At 33.5% G+C, this 22,499-nt stretch overlaps 3 protein-coding genes across 11 annotated transcripts; 2 read left to right on the top strand and 1 right to left on the bottom strand.

The window, feature by feature from the left end:
* The first annotated feature begins 3,108 nt into the window (after window positions 1–3,108).
* LOC100253476 (ras-related protein Rab2BV-like) lies at window positions 3,109–5,809 on the top strand. The gene is made up of 3 exons (XM_002282100.3): window positions 3,109–3,306; window positions 3,526–3,716; window positions 4,833–5,809. The coding sequence occupies exons 2-3, from the start codon at window positions 3,552–3,554 to the stop codon at window positions 5,319–5,321; spliced, it is 654 nt and encodes a 217-aa protein (XP_002282136.1). The 5' UTR covers window positions 3,109–3,306; window positions 3,526–3,551; the 3' UTR covers window positions 5,322–5,809.
* A 470-nt stretch (window positions 5,810–6,279) lies between these two features.
* LOC100255391 (metal tolerance protein B) lies at window positions 6,280–9,637 on the bottom strand. 6 transcript variants are annotated; one of them, XM_059737480.1, is made up of 4 exons: window positions 9,564–9,637; window positions 9,248–9,433; window positions 7,309–7,454; window positions 6,280–7,231 (listed from the first exon to the last, which is right to left on the bottom strand). In XM_059737480.1, exons 3-4 carry the CDS (start codon window positions 7,439–7,441, stop codon window positions 6,303–6,305), a joined length of 1,062 nt encoding a protein of 353 aa, XP_059593463.1. In that variant the 5' UTR covers window positions 7,442–7,454; window positions 9,248–9,433; window positions 9,564–9,637; the 3' UTR covers window positions 6,280–6,302. The 6 variants fall into 6 exon arrangements, with proteins under 6 accessions (XP_059593463.1, XP_010650974.1, XP_019076289.1 ...); XM_010652672.3 differs by having other exon boundaries at window positions 6,280–7,529; XM_019220744.2 differs by lacking the exon at window positions 9,564–9,637 and having other exon boundaries at window positions 7,309–7,529; window positions 9,248–9,548.
* A 3,800-nt stretch (window positions 9,638–13,437) lies between these two features.
* On the top strand, window positions 13,438–22,387 carry LOC100250219 (serine/threonine-protein phosphatase PP1). 4 transcript variants are annotated; one of them, XR_002030329.2, is made up of 5 exons: window positions 13,438–14,343; window positions 17,470–18,029; window positions 18,099–18,305; window positions 21,060–21,145; window positions 21,985–22,387. XR_002030329.2 is itself a non-coding variant. In XM_010652676.3 (4 exons), exons 1-3 carry the CDS (start codon window positions 14,157–14,159, stop codon window positions 18,255–18,257), a joined length of 906 nt encoding a protein of 301 aa, XP_010650978.1. In that variant the 5' UTR covers window positions 13,438–14,156; the 3' UTR covers window positions 18,258–18,305; window positions 21,985–22,387. The 4 variants fall into 4 exon arrangements, 2 of the variants coding, with proteins under 2 accessions (XP_010650978.1, XP_010650977.1); XR_002030328.2 differs by having other exon boundaries at window positions 21,982–22,387; XM_010652676.3 differs by lacking the exon at window positions 21,060–21,145.
* The last annotated feature ends 112 nt before the right edge of the window (window positions 22,388–22,499 follow it).

The raw sequence follows: 22,499 nt of genomic DNA, 5'->3' as shown, positions 1-22,499 counted from the left end.
AAACTAAAATCTAATTTATATTCACAAAAGATAGTTTTTCAATTATTATAAATTTTGAGAAAAAACGTAGCAGTATAAAAAAATCCCCATTAAAATTGATTTAATTACATTTTTTTTTTTTATCTTGATGGTTTATACTTATGGGACGCTCCTACATGGGGGATATACGAAGAGCCTGCGGCGCACCACAGACAATAAAAACCAAAAATAAAAATAAAAATAAAAAATTATGAAAATAACATGCGCTGGAGGAATGAAAATGTGCCGCGCCAGAAGGCGAGTGCCAGCGCAGAGTTTTTAACAAATAGATTTGCGCCATTCAAAACGTCATCGTTTTGTCCACTTGCCAGTTGTCACTGTATATAACCATTTCTCGTTCCCTACTTATTTAAGTCAACAAATTAAAACCAACCCCAACAATTACAATTTTCTTCCCCAAAACTTTTCATTAATTATCCAATTGTTATCTGACTTTCCTAAATTGTCCCCATGCTATCCTCTTGAGTGCTACTGCTACCCTTCAAAACGGTCAAAATCAGCGGTATAGAAAATAAAAAATGTAAATGTCAAAATTTTTTTTTAGAATAAGATGCGATTTTAAAAAAATAATTAAATTCATTATAAATACACAAAAAAAAAAAAAATTGACCTTAGTCAAACTTTACCCCATATTAAAATGCATATGTATATAATATTTATAAAATTTTCTAGACTTTGACATTATTTTAAATTTTTTAATTAAATAACATATTGTTTTTCTCCAACAAAATACTGGCTCTTATGAAATTTTAAGTCAGCCTTAGATGAGAGAAAACTTTAATTGACAGTAAAATTATCTTTTTTTATTATGTAAAACTATTATCATATTATGGTTATTTCAATTTTGATTTTATAACATATTTCATATTATGTATATAAATGTTTTATTAAAGTTTTCCTCTAATCGAGTTTTGATTATAACACAACGAGGTTAATGGTACTCGTAATTTATCAAGTTTATTATTTCAAGTTTTTTGGGAAATTTAAATAAAATAAAGCACTAATAAATAAATTATCTCGGGTTTAATGAAGTATTAATCATGTTGAAGATGTAAAAACCTTGGTAAATTTTGGTTTTTTTAGTGCATTATGATTAAATCAAATCATCCATGCACTTAAAAGTTTTAAAAATCATCATTTACATATTTATTCTCTTAAATTTTGATTATCTAGTGTTTCTTTTATACTCAAGACATAAATTTTTTTCAAAACCATATTTAGAGGGATTATGAGATACGGTGAAAGTTATCTTAAGGTTTTTTAACCTTGATCCAATCTTAAAATTATGAAACTAATGCAATTGATTGAGGTACGGTGAATTTGGTTAGGCTCGATTGATCAAGGGGGGCCAATTGACCCCTTCTTGTTCAAAATAGTGTTTTAATCAATTAAGGCAAAAGTCTTGACTGATTAAGCCCCTACACCCCGATGGTCATCTGTTATTGTATTTTATGTCTAATAACTAATTAATTGATCAAATCAATTTATTGACCGACAAACCTAAGTTGTGGTTTTTCAAGGGTTTTGAGTTTTTCCTATCTATAAATATGGCTTTCAAAATGCATTCATGAATGTGAGCCCTTTGAGTATTCAATTTCTAAACTACTAAAATTCTCAATAAAAGCTCTTGAATGCATTTATTTTTGTACTTGCTAATCTTTTTGGTGCACTTTTGATCAAATCCAGTTAATTATTTTTTTTCTTGTGGGCTTTTATTGTTCTCTAAGATTGAATTGTTCTTCCATTGCTTTCTTCAAATATATGAGAGTTTCATTTAAGTGAGCTTTGTTACTCTTTGTAAAGTGTTGATTTAAATCGTAATCTAATTGCATATGTTGAAGGCTTGGAAGGAAGCATTGAAATTAGTGAAACTCTCACTCTATTGGAGCTTAAGAACAGTGGACGCAAATAAAGGTTTGGACCAAACCAATATAAACTTGAGTTTGCAAATCTCTTCCCCTTTTTTTTTTTCTTATCTTGGTTTTATTTTAATTACTTTTTATTAAGCGTTATTGCCATTAACATTCTTTAATCTTAAAATCTTTGAAAGTTGATTATCATCGAATTCATCCCTCCATTTAAGTGATTACCTTAGGTTGAATTAACTATTTTTCATAAATACTATATTATTTCATACAATTAATTTCATGTTTATTATTGATATTATAATTAATACAAAGTATACATATTTTTAATAAAAAATTATTTATCTATTCAATCAAAACAACCTGAGAAACTATGTAGCTTGCCCAATGTTTGAAAATGGTTGAAAATCTCGAACTCAATGTAAAATTGGGTTATGCTAAGCTTTATTTCCAACCTAATCAACCACTCAAGTTGTTATCCCATTTCCCTAAGGCTACAAGTTGTGTGGGTTGGGTTGGGTTGGGTTAGTAGTCAATTGGAGCCCCACTCCATTTAATAAATATTGAATGTAAACATAACCTAAATCGGTGTTTAATATCAGGTATTTAACCTAAATCCAATCATATTTTATATTTATAACGTGAGGTTAAAATCAGATTGATCATATTAGATTCAAGTTTGCAAAGGTATATAAGTTAAATTTGAGTCGAATATGATTAGCTTGGAGTAAATTAGAAGGACAACCACCAAATTATACTCCTCTTAGCATAAAATTAGAAGAAAAAACATAGGTTTTTTTCTTTTTCTTTTCAAGCATGACTTTTCTTCTCTTTTTTTTAGTTGGAAATTATGGGAGACAAGCTTAACTTGGAAAGAATATTTCTAATGTGTAAGAAGCTATTCCCATTAGAGGTGAGATTGGATCAAATGTGAAAATTTGGCATGATTCATTATTATCCAACTTACCAATATACAAAACCTTTATCAACATGTTGATGAAGCATAAAACCTTGTTTTGAATAGACTTTTATCACCTTACCATTCTATTACGGAATTTATTGACCGCAAAGGAAGGTAGAGATAATTTTGGAAAGAACAATATGGTAGGGCCATTTCATAATTAGGAGAAACCGTGGGGGGGTAGCTGTCAATTTTCCAAAAATAAAAAAATGATAAAATCCCCGGGAGAGGCCGTTTCAGACTAGAATAAAAGCCATTTCTTCGGTTTTTTCGTTTCTCTCTCTTTCGGGGTGGTCTTCTTCTCCTTTCTCGCTCCGCTCATAGTTCCTGCAATTCTTCCGGCTTCCTGCTATTCTTCCAGAACCTTCGGGAAATCTCTGGGTTCAGGCGTCGAGGACTCGCAGCAGCGCTCTCTTCTCGATCTGTACGCCTTCAATTAGGGTAACTTGATTGCTCATTCTGTTGCTCTTTGTAGCAGAGTTTGTCAGATCTAGCTTTCTTTGCATGTTTTCCTCTGTTTGGTTTCCTAGAAAATGGAGGAATCTGTTAAGGAAATTTTGAATCAAGATTTTTTTTTTCTTTTCATTTTTATGTGTGTTTTCTTGGCCACTTGGATTGGTTGATGTATGTTTGGATCTGAAATTTGGGTGGATCTGGTAGGTTTGAGAGATCGGAGAGGAGGAGTTATGGCCAATAGAGTGGATCACGAGTACGATTACCTTTTCAAGATCGTTTTGATCGGAGACTCTGGTGTTGGGAAATCGAATATCTTGTCGAGGTTTACGAGGAATGAGTTCTGCTTGGAATCTAAGTCTACCATTGGAGTTGAGTTCGCGACGCGGACTTTGCAGGTGATTTTAGAATGCTCTGTTCATTCAGCTATATTTTGTGGTCTCGATTATCATTGTGTTTTTTTTAATCTGTTCCTGCACGAATAATTTTTAATCAGAAATTGTTTGACTTTTTGGGAACTCCATGATTTAGTGCTTGTTTATGATTGATAGTTATTTCAAGTATTCTTAGTGTTTTTACCATCCAAAAGGTAGGTTTGTTTGGCGGACCAAACATTACTGCACTAGAGAAGCCCGCATAAAGAATTTTGAGCTTTTAAGTGACCATGTTTGAAGCATTTTTGGATGTTCCTAGATGTAAGTTACTTTTTTTGAATTTCAAAAAGATTGTTTTTGGGTGGTTTGGGTATCCCATCTGAACTTTACTATGTTGTCGACTGGCAGGTGATGTTTGGTAATTAAATGCATATGTTAGTTCTGGTGGTTGGTGGGGCTGGTGAAATGCTGGATTTTCTTATTGAAATAAAGAAAGCAGACCATGTATGGATGCATGAGTACTTTAGAGGCTATTATATAATTTATGCATTCATGGAGGATAAAAACAGCCTGGGTGAAATGAAAAGGAGAACTTTGCTTTGAGTTTTAAATAGAATTTATTTAATAACTTATGAGATGGCTCATTGTCATTTTTTTCAGTTGGAATGTCCTTTGATGATTGATCAGTATTCTCTGATTGTTGATTCAGATGTAAGGTTGACTGGTGTAACAGTTAGCATTTTTTTGTTTCCTGCACGATATAGATTATTGCAGTTAACCTTTTAGTAGTTTTTGTTAAGCCATAATATGTGGTTGGTCATGCATGGTTTGCTTCATTTGTGTGAGAAATTTAGGGTGATGTTTTTCATTTGTCGATATTAATGTAATTTCCTCAACTGGTGCCCCTAGCGCTTACTGTCTGCTTATTCCATGTGATGGCATCTAGAGACATATCACTAGCTATTTGGTTTACAGTAATTACGATGTTCACTTGACTTGCACTTATGTCTATGTCAAGAAAATTAGCTGTTGCTCCTTCCCACTCTGGATGTTTGTTTCATTATTAAATATGGTGAAGGGAGTCACATTTCTGAATTATTGGCTTGCAATGCAGTAATGCATCAATTTTTTTCAATACAGATTGATGGAAAGACAGTGAAGGCACAGATATGGGATACGGCTGGTCAAGAGCGGTATCGAGCTATTACCAGTGCTTACTATAGAGGAGCAGTTGGTGCACTTCTTGTTTATGACATAACTAAAAGGCAAACCTTTGACAATGTACAGAGGTGGCTCCGTGAATTGAGGGATCATGCTGACTCTAACATTGTCATCATGATGGCTGGAAACAAATGTGACCTAAAACATCTTAGAGCAGTCTCAGAAGAGGATGGTCAGGGCTTGGCTGAGAGGGAAGAACTCTCATTTCTTGAGACATCAGCATTGGAAGCAACCAACATCGAGAAAGCTTTCCAAACCATTTTGACAGAAATTTACCATATCATAAGCAAGAAGGCACTGGCAGCCCAGGAAGCGGCAGCCTCCACTGCACTCCCGGGCCAAGGAACCACTATTAATGTCAATGATGCATCAGGGAATCAGAACAAGAAAACTTGCTGTTCCACTTAGGGTGACATTCGAGGGAGAGAAAACAATCTGCGAGCAATGAGACATTTTTTTTGGGTGAGAATCTTGTAGAATATTTTCTCCATTGAGTTCTGATAAGGAGGCTTGTGAAACTTAAAAACTAGAGTGTTGTTAGTAGCTTAGGAGGATCACTTTCTTCTACGCACCATTTCTTATTATGTTGCCTTAATAGTGGAACTGACTGATACCGAAGAAGTCACGTGGGAAACTGAACTGGGGGGGAATAGTTTGGCAGTGGGCAGAGGAGGCATCGCAAGTTTAGTGTTTCCTTTTTAGTTTTTGTTAGTTGGGTTGTCTTTTTTCTTTACTTGTAATAAAAGCTCGTTACCTTTTTCACATACCCTTCCATGGCACGTTTCCTCTCTACACGTCTTGCACTCACTGATGTAAAACCAAAAAGATATAATGGTGAAGGAGCTTTCCAACCTGTAGATTGATCTGTACTATTTAATTGATGGACCATTTCCAAATAGAAGACGTTGCACATAAGCCTCACTTCGATTCAAAACATAAATGGAAGGTGGTGTTTGCGCCTGTGGTAGAGGTTGTTGGTGTTAGTTGTTCTTTCTTTATGATAAGATTGGTTGTTGTCCTTTATACTGCATATGTTAATGAATTTAATAAGTTTTGAGGGTACCCGAATTTATTTTATGGTTTATTTCTCAATACCTAACTTCTCCATCCACTTGCCACAAAGAAACTTGAACCGAACCAGCCTCAACCTCAATTGGCTCAGCTGTGGAGACAGACAAATGACTGCAAGAAATGGAAGCATGGAGAAGAATAAACAAATCAGTAACTTGAATGGTCTGCAGTCTTTGGCAGATAGGAGATTCAGGATATGTTTGAGTGATACAGATGCGAAGCAGCACTGGTAAGCAAAGTATCAGGACATGATGGTAAGAGAAAAGAAGATTAAAAGACGAGAAATTACAAGAAATGAACTACAATTTCTGTAAACCACTATTCAACTTGTACGGTTACATGAAGAATTCTGTATGTTTTTTCACAATAGTCTCTAATATCACCAAGTATTTCGCTGGAGGTGGCTCCTGGTTCAGCTATTACATGGCAAGACATTACAACTTTCCCAACCGTTATTGCCCATACATGTAGGTCATGAACATCCTGAACTCCCTTGATGCTCTTGAGACCATTTTCAAGCCCAGCGATGTCGATTTCAATCGGGGCCCTTTCCATTAGTATACTGAATATATTTCTAAGCATGGTTAGGGTGGTTGTTAGAACGAGAACAGAGAAGCAGAGAGTGCAGACCAGATCAACCATCAACCATTCTGGCTTTGCCCATATTATGCCACCAGCGACCATTACCCCAACAGATTGAATCAGATCAGCCATGACATGTAAGTAAGCCCCTTGGAGATTTATGTTTAATATTTTGGTTTTTTCTGGGGAACTCGACACCAGTTTAGTACTCTCTTCCTCATCCATTGAGCACGGTTTGTCACTTTCATGATGATGATGATGATGATGGTCATGATAGTCATGATGGTCATGATCATGATCTTTGTGCCCACAATCATGATGAGTGTGATCATGACCAAGCCATGTCACCATGATCAAGTTGCTTATAAAACCGAATGCTGCAATTGCAAACATGAGCTTCCCATTCACCTTTGCATGCTGGTGCAGGATTCTGTTCACTGCTTCATAGATTAAGATCCCGGCGATCAGCCATATGAGCTGCACAGAAAAAAGGGCTCCCAAAACTTCAACACGATTGAACCCAAAAGATTGCTGTGATGTTGCTCGCCAACCTGAAGCCCAAACCGCAAAAAGAGAAATGGAGAACCCAAAAACATCACTGAGCAAATGGGCTGCATCTGTGAGAACTGCAAGGCTGTTCGATTTTATACCCCCAACAATCTCCACTGCCATGAAAATTAGATAAAATATTATGAGCCCACACAGTTTCCTACTTGACTTGGATCTTTGTTCTGACTCTGACCTGCTAATCTCATGCTGAGAGAAGGCACAGATGTGACAGCAAGATAACTGTGATGGCATAGTAAGAACATTTTCTTTAGAGGCTTTTGACATCTCAATTTCTTGCTGATGCTCTGTTCTGATGGAGACTTCATTATCCTCCATCTGCTTCATTGATGGAAAAAGCTCAAATTTTAGCGGAAGAAATTCAGCATAACTCAACAAGGAGATCCAAAAGAATGACTGCAAGATTGACTCCAAACAAAAAAGGATGAGTCTTTCAGAGCCAAGGACATTACACGTTGAAATTTAAGCAACATGCAAAGAAAATTACAACCAAAGAGAAACGAATATCTTCCCATTCACTATGACTTTTAGATGTTAGAGCACATCCTCTGATTAGTTATGTATCAATTTGGATTCCCTTATGTCATTAGGGAAATGCAATTTGAGTTTCAAATCCAAGAGTCGTTCATGAATTCATAGTCAATAGTAATAGTTAATGGTTCCAATTTGTCCTGAAATTTAGTTTTTGTGACTCGTTTAGCCTTTTTATTTCAATAGAAAAGAGAGGGGAAGTTTTTAGGTATTGTGCATTTTGAGATAGTATACAATCAGCCGCATTGAGAGGAAGGACTTTCCCTTAACTTCCATAGATGTTAAATAGGAAAAAGATGGTCAAAGGAGAACTTCAACCAAAATCGAGGACACAATTTTAATGGAATTGAGTGAAGCAAGATTGAGACACTCACATTTCCAATATTTCTGTTTAATTAACAGCAGTCATAATCCGTTGAGAATTTTATGACAAGTTGATTGCACTGATTATACATAACAACAGGCAGATCCAGCATTGAAAACCCATTGCTTATGATTTCTGTGGGATCAGACCACCCAGCTCAACCCAATTGATCTCCTTGAGCCTTACGTTCCATAACTACTTGGGATCAGTGAAACAAATCCCTTTTGACCACTGACTCCATAGTCAAGTCATGTCATCAAGCTCTTTTCGTTTTGTTCCAACCTTGATTCTTCTTGGCATGCGCCTTATCCTTATCATGCCTTCAACATGAATCAACCCACTACTTCCCATCACCCAGCAGTTTCCGGTTTTCTTTCTACATGATCAAACTACCTCAAACAACCTTCGCTCATGTTGTTATCAATTTCACTGCCTCTTAGCCTTTTCAGTTTCTTTTTCCCTACCCCTTTTCATACATCTAAAACATTTTGATTCTTGCTAGCTCATTCTATGGTTCTCTCGTTTCGTGACTAGATAACAATTTCACTACTGCTTCTCACAAGTCACAAGACTCACAATTTATTTTCTACTTCCTTTTCCTTATTGCCATTCATACATCTCAACATCCCCATTTTGGCTAGTGCCCATTCTATGATGTGCACTCTCTTGAATCTGTAAAGACTTTCTACTATAAAATAAACAAAATTTATCTTTGACTCATCCCAGCCATCCATATTCTATAAGCAGAAACCTCTCCTCTCTCTTCTTACAGATGATTCAAGGCAAAAAAAATGATCAACTTATACGTACAAGCTCATGAAGCCCTACTTCTAAATTGAAAAACAAAGGCTTAAATTGAAAGTGACCCACTTGACAAAGTATGCAGACTGCTATGATCATCATGCCTTCTTCTTTTTTTTTTTCTTTTTTCTTTTTTTCCTTCTTTTACTTCAATTCTGAAAGGCAAAAACCCTGATCATAAATTAAGCATTTAACACACATGCCCTCAAATGCAGGAACGTAAATTCATTTCTACCCAGGAAAAGAAAGCATAAGTTCACCAATCCATGAAACAACCACAGCAAACAAACATTTCACAAAATTCCCAACACCCATATTCCAAAACAAAACCCAAATCCAGATCAAACAGGCCAAATAAACAAACACAACATATTTGAAATACCCAGAATCATAAATGAAAAAATGACAGGGAATTCACCTCAGAATCAGATGGAACCAAAAAAAAAAATGCTATACGATGATGAGGTATCAGGGTTTCTTATGGGCGCAGAAACAAATAGAGAAATCAAACGAAGAGCGGCTCCGGCAAGCTTTCCATATTATCGAGGATCATAGGATCTGGGCACCCCATTGTTGCCTTGCCTTCAACGGAAAAATACGTTCCCTATGGGGAGAAAAATATTCCATAAACAGAGACAGAAAATAAAAAGAAAAATTATTTAACTTTCTCTTATAGTCTTATCTAAATTAAATCATAGAAATTTATTTACGATATAAACGGGGAGAATAATTACTGGAAAGGTGGTCTTCCGATGATATTTGGGCGGACAATAATAGACTTAAATATTAAAATTGTCCTTTAATTAAAATTTTTAAAATTTAAAGCATTTAAAGCGTCACTTGATTAGTCAAAACATTCAAATTTAAAGCATGTAAAGCGCCACTTGATTAGTCAAAATATTCAAATTTAAAGCATTTAAAGCACCACTTGATTAGTCAAAACATTTACGGTTTGTCAAGATATGGTGCATCAATCTCACATTTATTATAATTATTAACATTCAAATTTTAAATCAAAATTTTAGGTTTAATCATTATAATTATTATATGTAATGATAGTATCATTTGTTATTTAAAACAAAAATACTTCTAAAAAATATTTTCAAAATATCATTTGTTGTTTTTTTTTTTTTGCATTTTTTTTATTCTAATTTTTAATTTTATTAAGAAAAAAAATAAGTTTTATAATTATATAATAAAAATTATGATTTTTTTTTCATATATATATAAATTGATAAATTATGTTTTTGTATTAAATTCAAGAAAGATAAAATGTTTAATTTTTCATTCAGATTATCTAAAAAAAATAAGAAAATGATGGAGAATGTTTAATAATTTTTTATTTTTTATAATAAAATATTTTTAAAAATATTATATGATTTTTTTTTCTTTTGTATAGTTTTTTTTTCTTAATTTTCATATATAATTTTTTTTCTCAATGCATAGAGTGGATGATTTTAATACATTTGATATGTTAAATATTAATGAGGTATAAAAATTGATCTTCAAGATTATTACTTTTATTATAAAATACAGATAAAACAAAAATATGTTATAATTACAATATAAATACACTTACATTACAATAAAATCTAATTAGAAAAATTTTGAAATTTTTTTATAAAAATGATAATTTTGTATAATCATACCACATTTCACAACATACGGATATTATAAATAATTCATAAAACCAAATGAAATACTAATTTGAATTTACGAGACTGGTAGTTTTATATATATATATATATACAAAAATTATTAAATAATTTTAGTGCATTGGATGAATGTTGTTAATATATTGATATGATGTGTTAATACTAATAAGGTATGAATAAGCATTTTTAAAATTATTACTTTTGTAATGAAATGTATATACAACATAAATACATTATACTTGCAACACAAATATACTATCATTACAATAATTACATCATAATTTAATTTATTTTTGTTTAATTTTTTCATGTGTTATATTACCAAATGAATAATTGTGAATTATGACATTTAATAGTTGTATGTTAGTCAATTGAATATTTATATATTATTCAATTGATGAGTGCTCGTAAAAAATAATTATTTATTCTATTATGGTAACAAAAATTTTAATTGTATATTCCATATATATATATATATATATATATAATGATATAATAACCTTATGATATGGTTTTTATTTATGAGATATTAAAAATTATTTTTTTTTACAAGGTTATTTAAAAAATCTTAATTTTTTTTGAAAAAGAAGAGAAAATATAACAAATTTTTAAACAATCACTTAATTGTTCAAAAAGTGAACAACAATTTTTTTTGGGTTGAGAAATATACTATTGATTACCTATGCTTACCATCATGTACGGTCTTACATCATTGACAAGTCTCAAATTTATTTATAAATAATATAGAAAACATATTGAAGGATAAAATTATCCTCTAAAAATTATTGAGATGAGTGAATTTTCCTAGTAATTATTTCATTCGGTCCATCCTATCCAGTAATTCTTCATTATAAATTGATTGGAAATATTAAATGATTTTTTTCAGTGAAAAATAATTCATATAATTATTAATTTGAGATATTTTTTGTGACATATCATTTCATACATTTTACAAATTTAAAGAATTTATTACTATGTGAGAATCAAACATTTTTAGAATTTTAAAAGAAGGTTGAATTTGACAAGTTGTCACTATTTAATTGGAATATTTCTCAAAAGATTATATAATAATTTGAATCCGTCTATAAATATTTTTTATTCAAAATTTAGAGAATTTGTTGGATTCGAATTTGATAAATATTTTTTTTTTCAAAAAATTATATATTTTGTTTTATATTATATTTTATTATAAGAAATATATTTAAATACTTTTTTAATATCCCAAAGTGAAAAAATGTTTTTCACAAAAATATTATAGAAATGTTGTAGATTAAAAATACTTTTATGAGAATATCTCGAATAAACCTCGACCATTGAGGCAACCGCACGGTGTCACTGTCCACCATTTATCCATGTCCCTTATCCATATGATATTCTCCTCGAAAAAACCTTGGAAGCATAAACTCAATTGGCTTATAAATTATAATATTTTGCTCAAAAATTTAGTGAGGGGCCATAAGGCAAATGGGGAAATAATTAAAAAAAAAAAAACTTATAAAAAGATTTACAAGATGTGTGATTACTTAACTGTTTTTAAGAATAATTTTTTATGTTTAGAAAAAAAAAATTAGAAAAATATACTTGACAATTAAAAATTGTTTTATATTATTTAAGAACAAAAAATAATTTGGGTATGTTTGGAAATTGTTTTTAAAATATTTTTTTATTATTTTTAACAAAAATGCAAAAAAATGTTTTTGACAACAAAAATGTTTTTTTTTTATTTAAGGATAAAAAATATGATGGTTTTAGAAAATATTATTTATTTTTTTCTATTTTTTTCTTACAACTTTTAAGAAAGAATTATACAAAATTTTAAAATGATTAAAAAAATAATAAATATGAAAAATATTTTTAAAACATATTTAAAATATTAAAAATAGGTTAAAAATATTTTATATTTCAAACAAACTTTTGTTCTATAAAAATCAGATAAGAATTTTAAAAAATTATTTTCAAAAAGTATTGTTTAGAATTATTTTCAAAAACAATTACCCAACAGGTTTTAAATAACATATTTTAGTTGTTTTCACTTATTTTTTAAAATTATTGTAAAAAACAATTATACAAACACTTGGAATAATTAAAAATAAAATAATATATATAAAAACTATTTTTAAAATATATTTAAAAATATTAAATACATATTTTAAATATTTTAAATTTTTAAATAAACTTTTGTGTTATAAAACATCCTAAAACATTATCAAACACATCATTAGTATTTTGTAGTTGAAGGGTTTGTGTGGGCATTTATAAGAGAATAATGAAATATTAAAAGCACGAAATATTTGGAAAACTGTTATAGATAAAATATTTTTAATTTAAAAAATATGTATCATAAATTTTTTAAGATAAAATATTTTAGAAAATGGTGTTTGTATTTTCTCTTATTCAATGTTTTGATCGACTTATTATTATTGTTTTTATAGGGTTTCAATCTTATTCTATACTAAGACAAATGAAGATTTTTGTTATGTAAATACCTTTTTTTTTTTTTAGAGGATGGAAGGAGAAAATTATTTATATTTAAGTTTTTAAAAAATAAAGTTTATTTGTAAAAATATTTTAAAAATTGTTTTTTTTTTTTGGATACGTGATCACATGCAGCTCTTCCTCATGTCATGTGAGCTTCTTGTTGATGTTGGTGCTGTTGTTGGGTTTCAGTCACACTCTGCACTAGGCTAGCCAGGCTGAGATGTTTGTCAAGTGGGCAACTAATGGAAGTAGAACAAGACTCAATAATGTTAGTGCTGTCCTTCCCCTTCTCCACTCATCTTTTTTTCTTTTAGATAAATTTCTAGAAGCTTTTATAGTACTTTTAATTTCATAATTTTAAACTTATTTTTTTCATCATTCTCGATATATTTATACTTTCGTTTTATTTATTTATACACTATTATTACATCTTAATTCAATAATCGAGATTTCATCCTATGCTTTTAACGATATTCAAATTTGATAAGTATCGAAAAAATAAAAATAATTATCATATTTATTATCGGGTTATGTATTGAGTTGTTTCGATATCTATATTTTTATTTAATGGTTTAAATTTAGTCGTAGATATGAAATTTATAAATATGCCATTTTTTTTATCATTGTTTTTAATAAATAATAATAATCTATAAAATTTCTATATATTATTATAAGTTTTCATATTCTTAGTTTCCATCTATAAAAATCCAATTTATGCAATATAAAAAAAAATATATTATTCCTTGTATAATAAAATATTCCTTATAACATAAAATTTGAAAATGTTAGAGAGTGGCTTTTGGGAAATAGATTGAAAGTTGAAGGGCATACAGTAGAGGTATTGGAAAGCAGGAGGAGCGGATTTATCAAGAGAGCGTCTCCGCCGCATCGGAGTTGCAGTCCGCTACCTCCACACCACCCAATATCTACGCCGAATTTGCATTATTTTAGTTATCTCAGCCACATTTATTATCATTTTTAAAACAATAAGTTAATATTAAAGTTGCAGCACACCTCTCCATTCATATCACCGTTTCTCTCTCTCTGTCTTTTGTGGTCTTTGGCAATTCAAATAAAGTTTGGTTGATCTCGGGGAAGAAAGGTCCCCTCCTTTCTCTGAAGCTCTAGGGGTTTTGGGTTTTGGGTTCTGGGGGTTTGTGGGTTTTGGGGTTAAGGAAGAGGGGGAGGAGATCTATGGCGCAAATGGAGAGTGGTGTTTTGGATGATATAATTGACAGGCTTATGGAGTTTCGGCAGGGGAAGTCGGGGAAGCAGGTTCCGCTGATGGAGTCGGAGATCCGCCAGCTCTGTACTGTTTCCAGAGAGATCTTTCTTCAGCAGCCTAATCTTCTTGAGCTGGAGGCACCAATTAAGATCTGCGGTGCGTTTCCTTTTAACTTTTTCTTTTGGGTTGAATGTGGGGTTGATTTGGTTTTGTTTTTGTGATTTTTGGAGTTTTTGGGGGTTTTTAAGATCTTGGTATTGTGAATTGTGATTGATTAGGGAGTGTTGGTAAATGGGTGTGACATATTTCTCTATAACGTGGGTGATGAATGCTAGCTTTTAGGTATTATCAGATGAAATGTGGGTTTATGTTTAAATAAGATGTTGTGTTTCAGGCTTTCAGCCACTGTTTCATTGGCGTTTTGGAAGTACTTTTGTTGCTTTTCATAGAGTAAAGAATTGGCGTTTTGCATACATTATCTTTTCTTGTCATTGAAAGTTTTTATAGTTGTAAATTGTAGCTGTTGGTTTCCCCTCCTCTCATATTATCTTCATGTTATATCCTGTGGAGGAAACTGAAATAGAGTCAATTGCAACTTTAAGGAGATCTTGCCCTTGACACTGGGTATTAGAGGCAAAGTTGATTTGGGCTGTTTTCCCCTGAGAGAATTCTTGATTCCTCTAATTATGTCGATTTGGTGCTGGTGGATGGTTGACTGAAACTCTTGTGTCCTGGGAACTAATTAATACGATGTGGGCACATCACAGTGCCTGTATCTTTATGTGCATCAGGTTCCTTCTTAAATCTATGACTTTGTTCTGGAGTGAGGTGTTGTTTTCAGGGTAATACTGTTAGAATCACATCAGGTAACACTTAACTGAGGTAACAAGTTTGTGAGCATCATAGAGGGTGACAAATATTGAAAAATAGTGCCAACTGGGAGGTTCAGTTACTTGGCATTTGCATGTTGGAATTCAAGAGTTGAACCATTGCTTGTATCATGGTGGCACTGATCTTTGTACAAACAAATCAACCTGATTGCTCAGGATCATCTCAAAAAGCTTGAATGAGGGTCACAGGCTCCATTCTGTTCTCATGCTTCCCTGGACCTATTGCTTGTATTGCTTTATCCACTTGTCAGGCCAGTCATCGCACACTGAATGATGGTCTTTGAAGTTGGGAAGAAGTGGGTATAAATCATGGAAAGTGAATTTGGTTGCCTTTGAAATTGAACTAGAGCATAGGGGCAAACTGTCAGACATTAATTTTGGACTCTCTCAGGGAAATGCAGAATATTTCTTTTCCCCCCTGGTGATCTTTCTCAGGTTTTGAAAATGTTGGTCATTTTAGGGTTCAAAATCGGGGGAGTGATGCAAGTGCATTTGCTTACCCAGAAAGAATATTATGAGCTAATCTAAAATGTCGCGCATCAATAGTAAATGGATCTGCTCTTCAGCCCATTCTTGTGAAATAGGTCTAAAGTACAGGATGACAAAAATATTTTTATATGCTATTGTAAAATCAGGACAAATAGTTGGGTTTGAGCAGTTGAAGAAGAACGGCTTCTAGGTGTACTAAGAGTGGCTTTTGAAGCATGCTTTATGCCGTTTTTCATTTGGGGTGGGTTTGATCCATGTGAGATTTCTTTTCTTTGTAAATATTTTTTATAAATGACTGAGCAAGACTAACCATATAGAGAACCATATGAAGGACTGGGTTCTTGGAAGGATGGGTAATTTTTGTATCTGACTTTTGGGTTCTTGTGGGACTGAATTGGTGGTTATGTGTGGAATACTGAGGCTAGTTAGTCAAACACCGTTGGAGATTGTTTCCAACTATGGGCTTTGGTTTTGTTTGATTGGACATTGTGATAGGGAATTAAAAGCAGGTGGTCTCTGTTGTTAGAGGAAATCTCACACGTGGAACTGGGTAATACAGGTGAAGTTGAGTTATGATGTTTTCACCAGGTAAAATACAATTTGGTTAAGTTTTAACACACTGAGCAATGGTCTTTGGTTGGCTCATGGGAAGATTACAGGTGTAAACCATGGAAAAGGAACTTAGTGGTTGCCTTTGAATTTAAACTAGGGGTAGGAGCAAACTATCACCCCTTCAGATTTTGGACTTGCTCAAGGCATCTGTCTTAGGTTTTGAAAGTGTGAGTTGGATATGGCTCCTTTGGATTTATTCAAGGATTCAAAATATAGGGGCTGATCCACTTATTCATAAATAAATAATTTGGTAACATAAGATGCCACATGGCTATAGTAAATGGATCTTCTGTTATCATAAAAGGTCCATAGTCCAGGTTAATAAAACCATGTTCTGAGTCTTCAATTCTAGGTAGTTTGTAGGATATTTAGAATTGAGATAAACAATAGGGCTTGAGCAGTTGAACAGGATCCAAGGTGCATCAAGAGTGGATTTTTGAACAGTTGTGAAAAAAGTATCAAGCGAGTTTTATACTGGTCTTGTGTATGGGGTATGTTGAGCCACTAACTTCTTTTAAAGCTTAAGCTGTTAGGATATATGTTTGCAATGGATTTTAGACTAAGTTCCTCGCTCTCATGTGGCTCTATTTCACATAGAGATCAGAGAGACTAGAACTCGGGACTTTTAGTTAATCTTGACTTTGATACCTGTCAAACTATCAACTTTCCTAAAAACTTAAGTTGTTACGATGTGGGCTCACAATGCATACCAAGCTAACAATGTAGATGTGCTCTTCGTGGCCTTTTGTTGTCTGGTAAATATTGTTTGTAAATGACCATGCAAGATTAACCATATGAAGAACCTGAAGGATGAGTAGTTTCCAACCCAGCTCCTGTTCTATGAGGCTGAGAGTAAGGGTGTAGGTTTGGTAGATAGGGTCATATGGAGGCCATTATTCAAACCCCAATTGGAGATTTCCCCAAATGTGGACTCTGGTTTTCCTTGATTGGACATTTTGATACAGGGAATTGATAGCAGGGGATCTCTATGCTTGTAAGTGAGACTGCCTGCTTCTAGTGTCCCATGGTCAGTGAATTGCTCAAACTGGACACTCTGTGGTCATCCCCTTCTTTAATTGTCCCCATTATGGGACCCTTTATGAAATCAAAATTCATCAGTTGGTTATGTGTAAATCGAAAAGAAGGTGTTCTTTCCATACAGATTAACATACAGTAGGTTGTTCTTTTCCATTGGTTGTGTTAATTGCCTCAGAAGTTAAAGTTTGTAACCATTGGTTTGTCTGTTAATTTATTTATTTGTTGTTCTCCTTTGATTTTTGTTGATCTCCAGGTGATATTCATGGGCAATACAGTGATCTTTTAAGGCTCTTTGACTATGGGGGATATCCTCCTGAAGCCAATTATTTATTTCTAGGGGACTATGTGGACCGTGGAAAACAGAGTTTGGAAACAATATGCCTTCTGCTTGCTTATAAAATTAAATACCCAGAGAACTTCTTTCTCTTAAGAGGAAATCATGAGTGTGCTTCTATTAACAGGATTTATGGATTCTATGATGAATGTAAACGTCGGTTCAATGTTAGACTTTGGAAGACGTTCACAGATTGTTTTAATTGTCTCCCTGTGGCTGCTCTGATAGATGACAAGATATTGTGCATGCATGGTGGTCTTTCCCCTGAGCTAACAAATTTGGATCAAATTAGAAAATTGTCCCGTCCAACTGATGTTCCAGACTCTGGTTTGCTTTGTGATTTACTTTGGTCGGATCCTGGTAGAGATATCAAGGGTTGGGGAATGAATGACAGGGGAGTCTCTTTCACTTTCGGTCCAGATAAAGTTTCAGAATTCTTAAGCAAGCATGATATGGACCTTATTTGTCGTGCCCACCAGGTTATTGCCATTCCCTTATTGTTCCATTTTTTATAACTCATGCAGCTCACAGATAGCTTCTTTTTCCAGGTTGTGGAAGATGGATATGAATTCTTTGCAGACAGACAGCTTGTTACAATATTTTCTGCTCCCAACTATTGTGGTGAATTTGATAATGCTGGTGCAATGATGAGTGTTGATGAAAGCTTAATGTGCTCTTTTCAAATTCTTAAGCCAAAGTTTATGTGAACAAAGATATGATAACAGCTGTCTCAATTTTCCCTAGAAATTGAAAAGGTTAGTTTCATGCTACTATTCATGCTTTTGCCTTTTTTTTTTTTTTTTCCTCTTGTGACGATGGTATTTTTATTATTGCAATTGTAATTTTTTTTTTCTCCTCTTAACTTTGAAATTACAATCCCATTTCTTTTTGGTTTTTCATTTTACAAAGATTAAAGTATTTCCTTTAATGTAACAATGTGCATATCGCTTTAAGCCACAGGTTTGCACTATGCTAGTCATTTGTTTCTTCTAGGTGTTGATGAATTTTCCCTGTTGAAGTGAGTTAATCTCGTCTAGTATATATACCTACTGCCATTTCCTTTACCTAAAGGTGATAGTTGGGATTGACCTTTTAATGACATTGGGTCTGTATTGGATTTAGCGAACTGTTACACATTGTGATTTGAAAGTGAAAACATCACTTGATGGGATGAATTGCACAACTCAATATTTGCACAGTGACTTTAAGTTGTTTGGTTTCTGTCATTTAATTATAATTGGAATATAGACATAAAAAGGCATGTCAGTATAAAAAGTGAATTTCTAGAATGGGCTGTAGTAGGGTCCCAAAGGTGGTGCTGTTGCATCTTGTTTGTACTCTCAACTGGATCTTTCTTTAATGTATTCTTACTGATTTCAAAGATAAATTTCTAGAACTTGATAAATTTGTTTTTTAGCTGGATCGCAATCTCCTTTGTTATTAGGAGGTAAATCACTTATTGCAATCTCTCTATCTCCCTATCTCTGTCTGTCTCTGTCTCTCTTGTGCATGTCTTTCTTTAACGCATTTTTACTGATTGCAAAGAACAAGTTCCTAGTACATAGGGAAATTAATTTTTAAGCTGGATTACAAGCTCCTTGGTTGTTACATTGTCTGTATCTTGTGTTTTTCTTTAATGCATTCTTACTGATTACAAAGATAAGTTTCTAGAATTTGAGAAATCAGGTTTTGAGTTGGATTGCAATTTCCTTGGCTATTACAAGGTGAAAGCAAGTTTGTTGTTTTGTTAGTTTAGTTTTCTTGCTATTGACTAATTTTTGCATTTTGGCTGTGTTGTGACAAAAATTATATAGTTCTTTCCTACATCTCTATGTTTTAACTGTTTGCCGGCATACATTACTTTTACCTTCTTTTTTTGGAAGCAAAAAAAGGATGGCTTTTGACCATGAACATTGCAAGTGCTTTTTTGAAAGTGAAAGAGCAAAAGCAATGTCAGCAGTTGAAGCAAAAACACATTGATATATAATTGCTGCATCTTTTACTAATACTATAACCATCACTGACACAGCTGCGATCATATGCAACCACCAATACCAACTTCATCACCAGTTTCACCTCCACCAACATTGGCTACCAGCCTGCCCCCGATTATTGCCATCGCTATATGTGTATGCGTGTGTGTAATATTGGCATGCACCATTGACACTAGCTCCTAACCACCACTGCCGCTGTCATTATGACAACTACTGATGTACACCCAGATCACTACCACCACCCTTGTCATCTCCATCCATTCCGTTGTCATCCTATGCTTTCCAGTTTAATACATACTTTTTCTTTTTGAGTAGGCATAACTGCACAACATTCGATTGACTTTTGCTTTGCCAGAAAAGTAGGGTTCCCACGTCCCAACAGAGCCGGTATGGGAGGAGGCATCCCTCCTGATCTCGAGTGTAAGTGAATATGGTTTGGTCCTAATGTATACCTGTTGTGAAAGAAAAATAAAACAATAACGGCCTTGCATTGCCTCGGCCTGGTTTGCTCTATCAGGCAACCAAACAGGTAATATCAAGCGCAGGGAAAGAAAATTGGCAGAAAACATCACATCTTTCTATCTCTCTCTCTCTCTCTCTCTCCTTTTTTTTTTTTTTTCCCCCTTTTTGCTGATTTTCTCAGCCACCAAACAGAGGTTTTACAGAAAGGAAATTAATTCTGTCTTCCACTTTTGGTAATCCAAAACAACATAAAAACACATGATCCAAATTTTCATTTTCCTTTATTTCCTGACATTTTCTCAAAAACCAAACAGGCATATTAGGAACAATTGAAATGTATTCCATCTGCTGGAGACCTAAACAGCACAAAGCAAAACATTTGAGATTCAAAATTTATCTTTGATTTTTATTATCTAGGAACCAAACAGAAAAAGGGGGAATTGGTAAAAGAACCTTCCAGAGAGATGAAGAGCCAAGCAGGCAAGAGAAGGCTATGATGACAGAGGGTTTTGACTTCTGTAGAGGTTAGGATATCTATTATTGACAACTGTTTTCCATCTTTGATTAGAGATAGAGAGGGAAAATTAGCTCAGAATTGGGGAAATGAAGAACTGATGGCAAGGAGAGGGAGAAATGATGATTGCAAGTGGAACCTGGTGAATGGTGAGCAAGGAGAAAGACAGTAGCATGGGGCCAGCGACAGTGGGAAGAAGAAAATATTAGGTCTAGGTGGTGAGATTTGGGAGTTCTTAGTGGTTATATAAATTGCGTTAATCTAATTATTGATGAAAAAAAAAGGTGTAAAGTAAAACCTAGTATACTGGCAATGGGGCTGGGATTCGATACCTTGCCTTATTGGAACCCAAGTTGTGTTGCAATTATTTTTCCCAAAACTGCCCCTACCTATTTAACTTGTCCAGAGTGGTTCTAAGAGGATGGTCTGGGAAAATGAACTGTGGATAGGGAAAGCATAAAGAAGTATTTATGTTATTTTTCTTGCTTTTGAAAAGTATAAATAATAACCAAATGATGTCTTATTTCCCTCTGTGGTAGCTGATTTGTTGAATCTTCAAGAATGATCAGAAAATGCATGAAGCAAGTTGTCTGGGAAGCACAAGTGGTGTCTAATGGCGTTTACTGTATGCATTATTCTTATTTTGCCTTCCTTTAAAGTCATGCATTTAATTTTTATTATTCTTAGTCCTCGGTACTGTATAATGTGGATCCTCATTCATTTAGATTTCAACAGGAGCACATGGAACATCTAGTGTTATTTACCATATAGATGGAATGTTCATATGTTTGTAGGTACTTTTTACCTAGAGTAACTTATTAGATCCTTTGAGCTACATTTATTCGATAATCAGGAACCTGCAATAATAGAACAGGCCGATTTGCTTGATATTAGTGCAATAACAAAAGAGGTGAATTTCTTTTAGGACAACTGGTTTATTCTGAACTTGGTCATCTGAGTTTCCATTCTTACTAGGTTGTTTTCAATGTACTCCAACTTGAATATTTCTAAGTAGCCTTGGCCTTTTACATCTTTTGTGGATTGCAATTCTGGGACTTGTGCATATTGATTTTTGTTTCGTTCTAGGGAAGTGGAAACTGATAAATTACCTGGTTTGATATTTTGAAGTCCTAGAGAAACTCTATTCTGGATTGTATTTGAAAGGAATCTACTGTGTGTTAATGATCTTAGTGCTCTGGTTTGTCTTCAAATGCTGCTTAAAATGTAACAAAATATTTCACTCCTCAGTGATTTACATAATAATCTGTTACTTTGCACTAGTGATAGATATCTGTATACAGGTATTATCTTTCATCTCCACTTCCCACCTAAATGACTGTTTTCTGGGTTTCTTGAACCTACCATAGTGCTGGATTCCATGGTTATGGGCTTGTGATATTCCTACATTAATGTGATGCAAAGCTATCATTCACTGAAGTTGGTACCTCTGTTTTTTACCAGCAGTCTGGCGCTTCCAATTTCTGGGGGAAGGACTACTCAAAGGAGACATTGGCTTATAAGATTCCGGTAACTACTAGAGGAGGAGTTGCAAACTTGGTATCATCCTGTTAGCATGCTGAAGGTGGTAGCAGCTGTGGTTAGGAGAGGAAATTTCTGACCTCTTAGTTGGAAGGCAACTGTGTTTTAGCCTTTAGGAGAGAGCAACAAGTATCTGGATAATTTGTGCTGAATATCTATGTTTTAGCTGTTGTAACAGAAATTATGGGGGCTGTAAATACATTTGGTTCTGTAAATGACCTGAGGAGGCTGATTGTAGAATATATGGAGACCCCAGTATGATTGCCTCAACTCTTTGGATTTCTCTAATGGATCCTTCAATGGAGCTTTGATTTCAAATCTTTCTGCATGCATCTGTCCTCTATTTTTTATGTTTGTCTGATTCCAGTGTCGAAGTAATGAATAGAATTCTCTGTTACAATTTACAAAATTGTTGTTTCAATACTTGATTTTTTTTCGCT

The sequence above is a fragment of the Vitis vinifera genome, chromosome 6 (genome assembly GCF_030704535.1).
Source record: "Vitis vinifera cultivar Pinot Noir 40024 chromosome 6, ASM3070453v1".
In the NCBI taxonomy this organism is placed as follows: Eukaryota; Viridiplantae; Streptophyta; class Magnoliopsida; order Vitales; family Vitaceae; genus Vitis; species Vitis vinifera.
This window is presented reverse-complemented; position numbering and strand designations above follow the sequence as displayed.

Bases quoted from the DNA above. Each gene is read 5' to 3' on its own strand.
- LOC100253476 (XM_002282100.3), top strand. From the start codon at position 3,552: ATGGCCAATAGAGTGGATCACGAGTACGATTACCTTTTCAAGATCGTT. The intron at 3,717-4,832 runs GTGATTTTAGAA...TTTTCAATACAG, and splicing joins TCGCGACGCGGACTTTGCAG to ATTGATGGAAAGACAGTGAA.
- LOC100255391 (XM_010652672.3), bottom strand. From the start codon at position 7,460: ATGAAGCAGATGGAGGATAATGAAGTCTCCATCAGAACAGAGCATCAG.
- LOC100250219 (XM_010652676.3), top strand. From the start codon at position 14,157: ATGGCGCAAATGGAGAGTGGTGTTTTGGATGATATAATTGACAGGCTT. The intron at 14,344-17,469 runs GTGCGTTTCCTT...GTTGATCTCCAG, and splicing joins GGCACCAATTAAGATCTGCG to GTGATATTCATGGGCAATAC. The intron at 18,030-18,098 runs GTTATTGCCATT...TTCTTTTTCCAG, and splicing joins TTATTTGTCGTGCCCACCAG to GTTGTGGAAGATGGATATGA.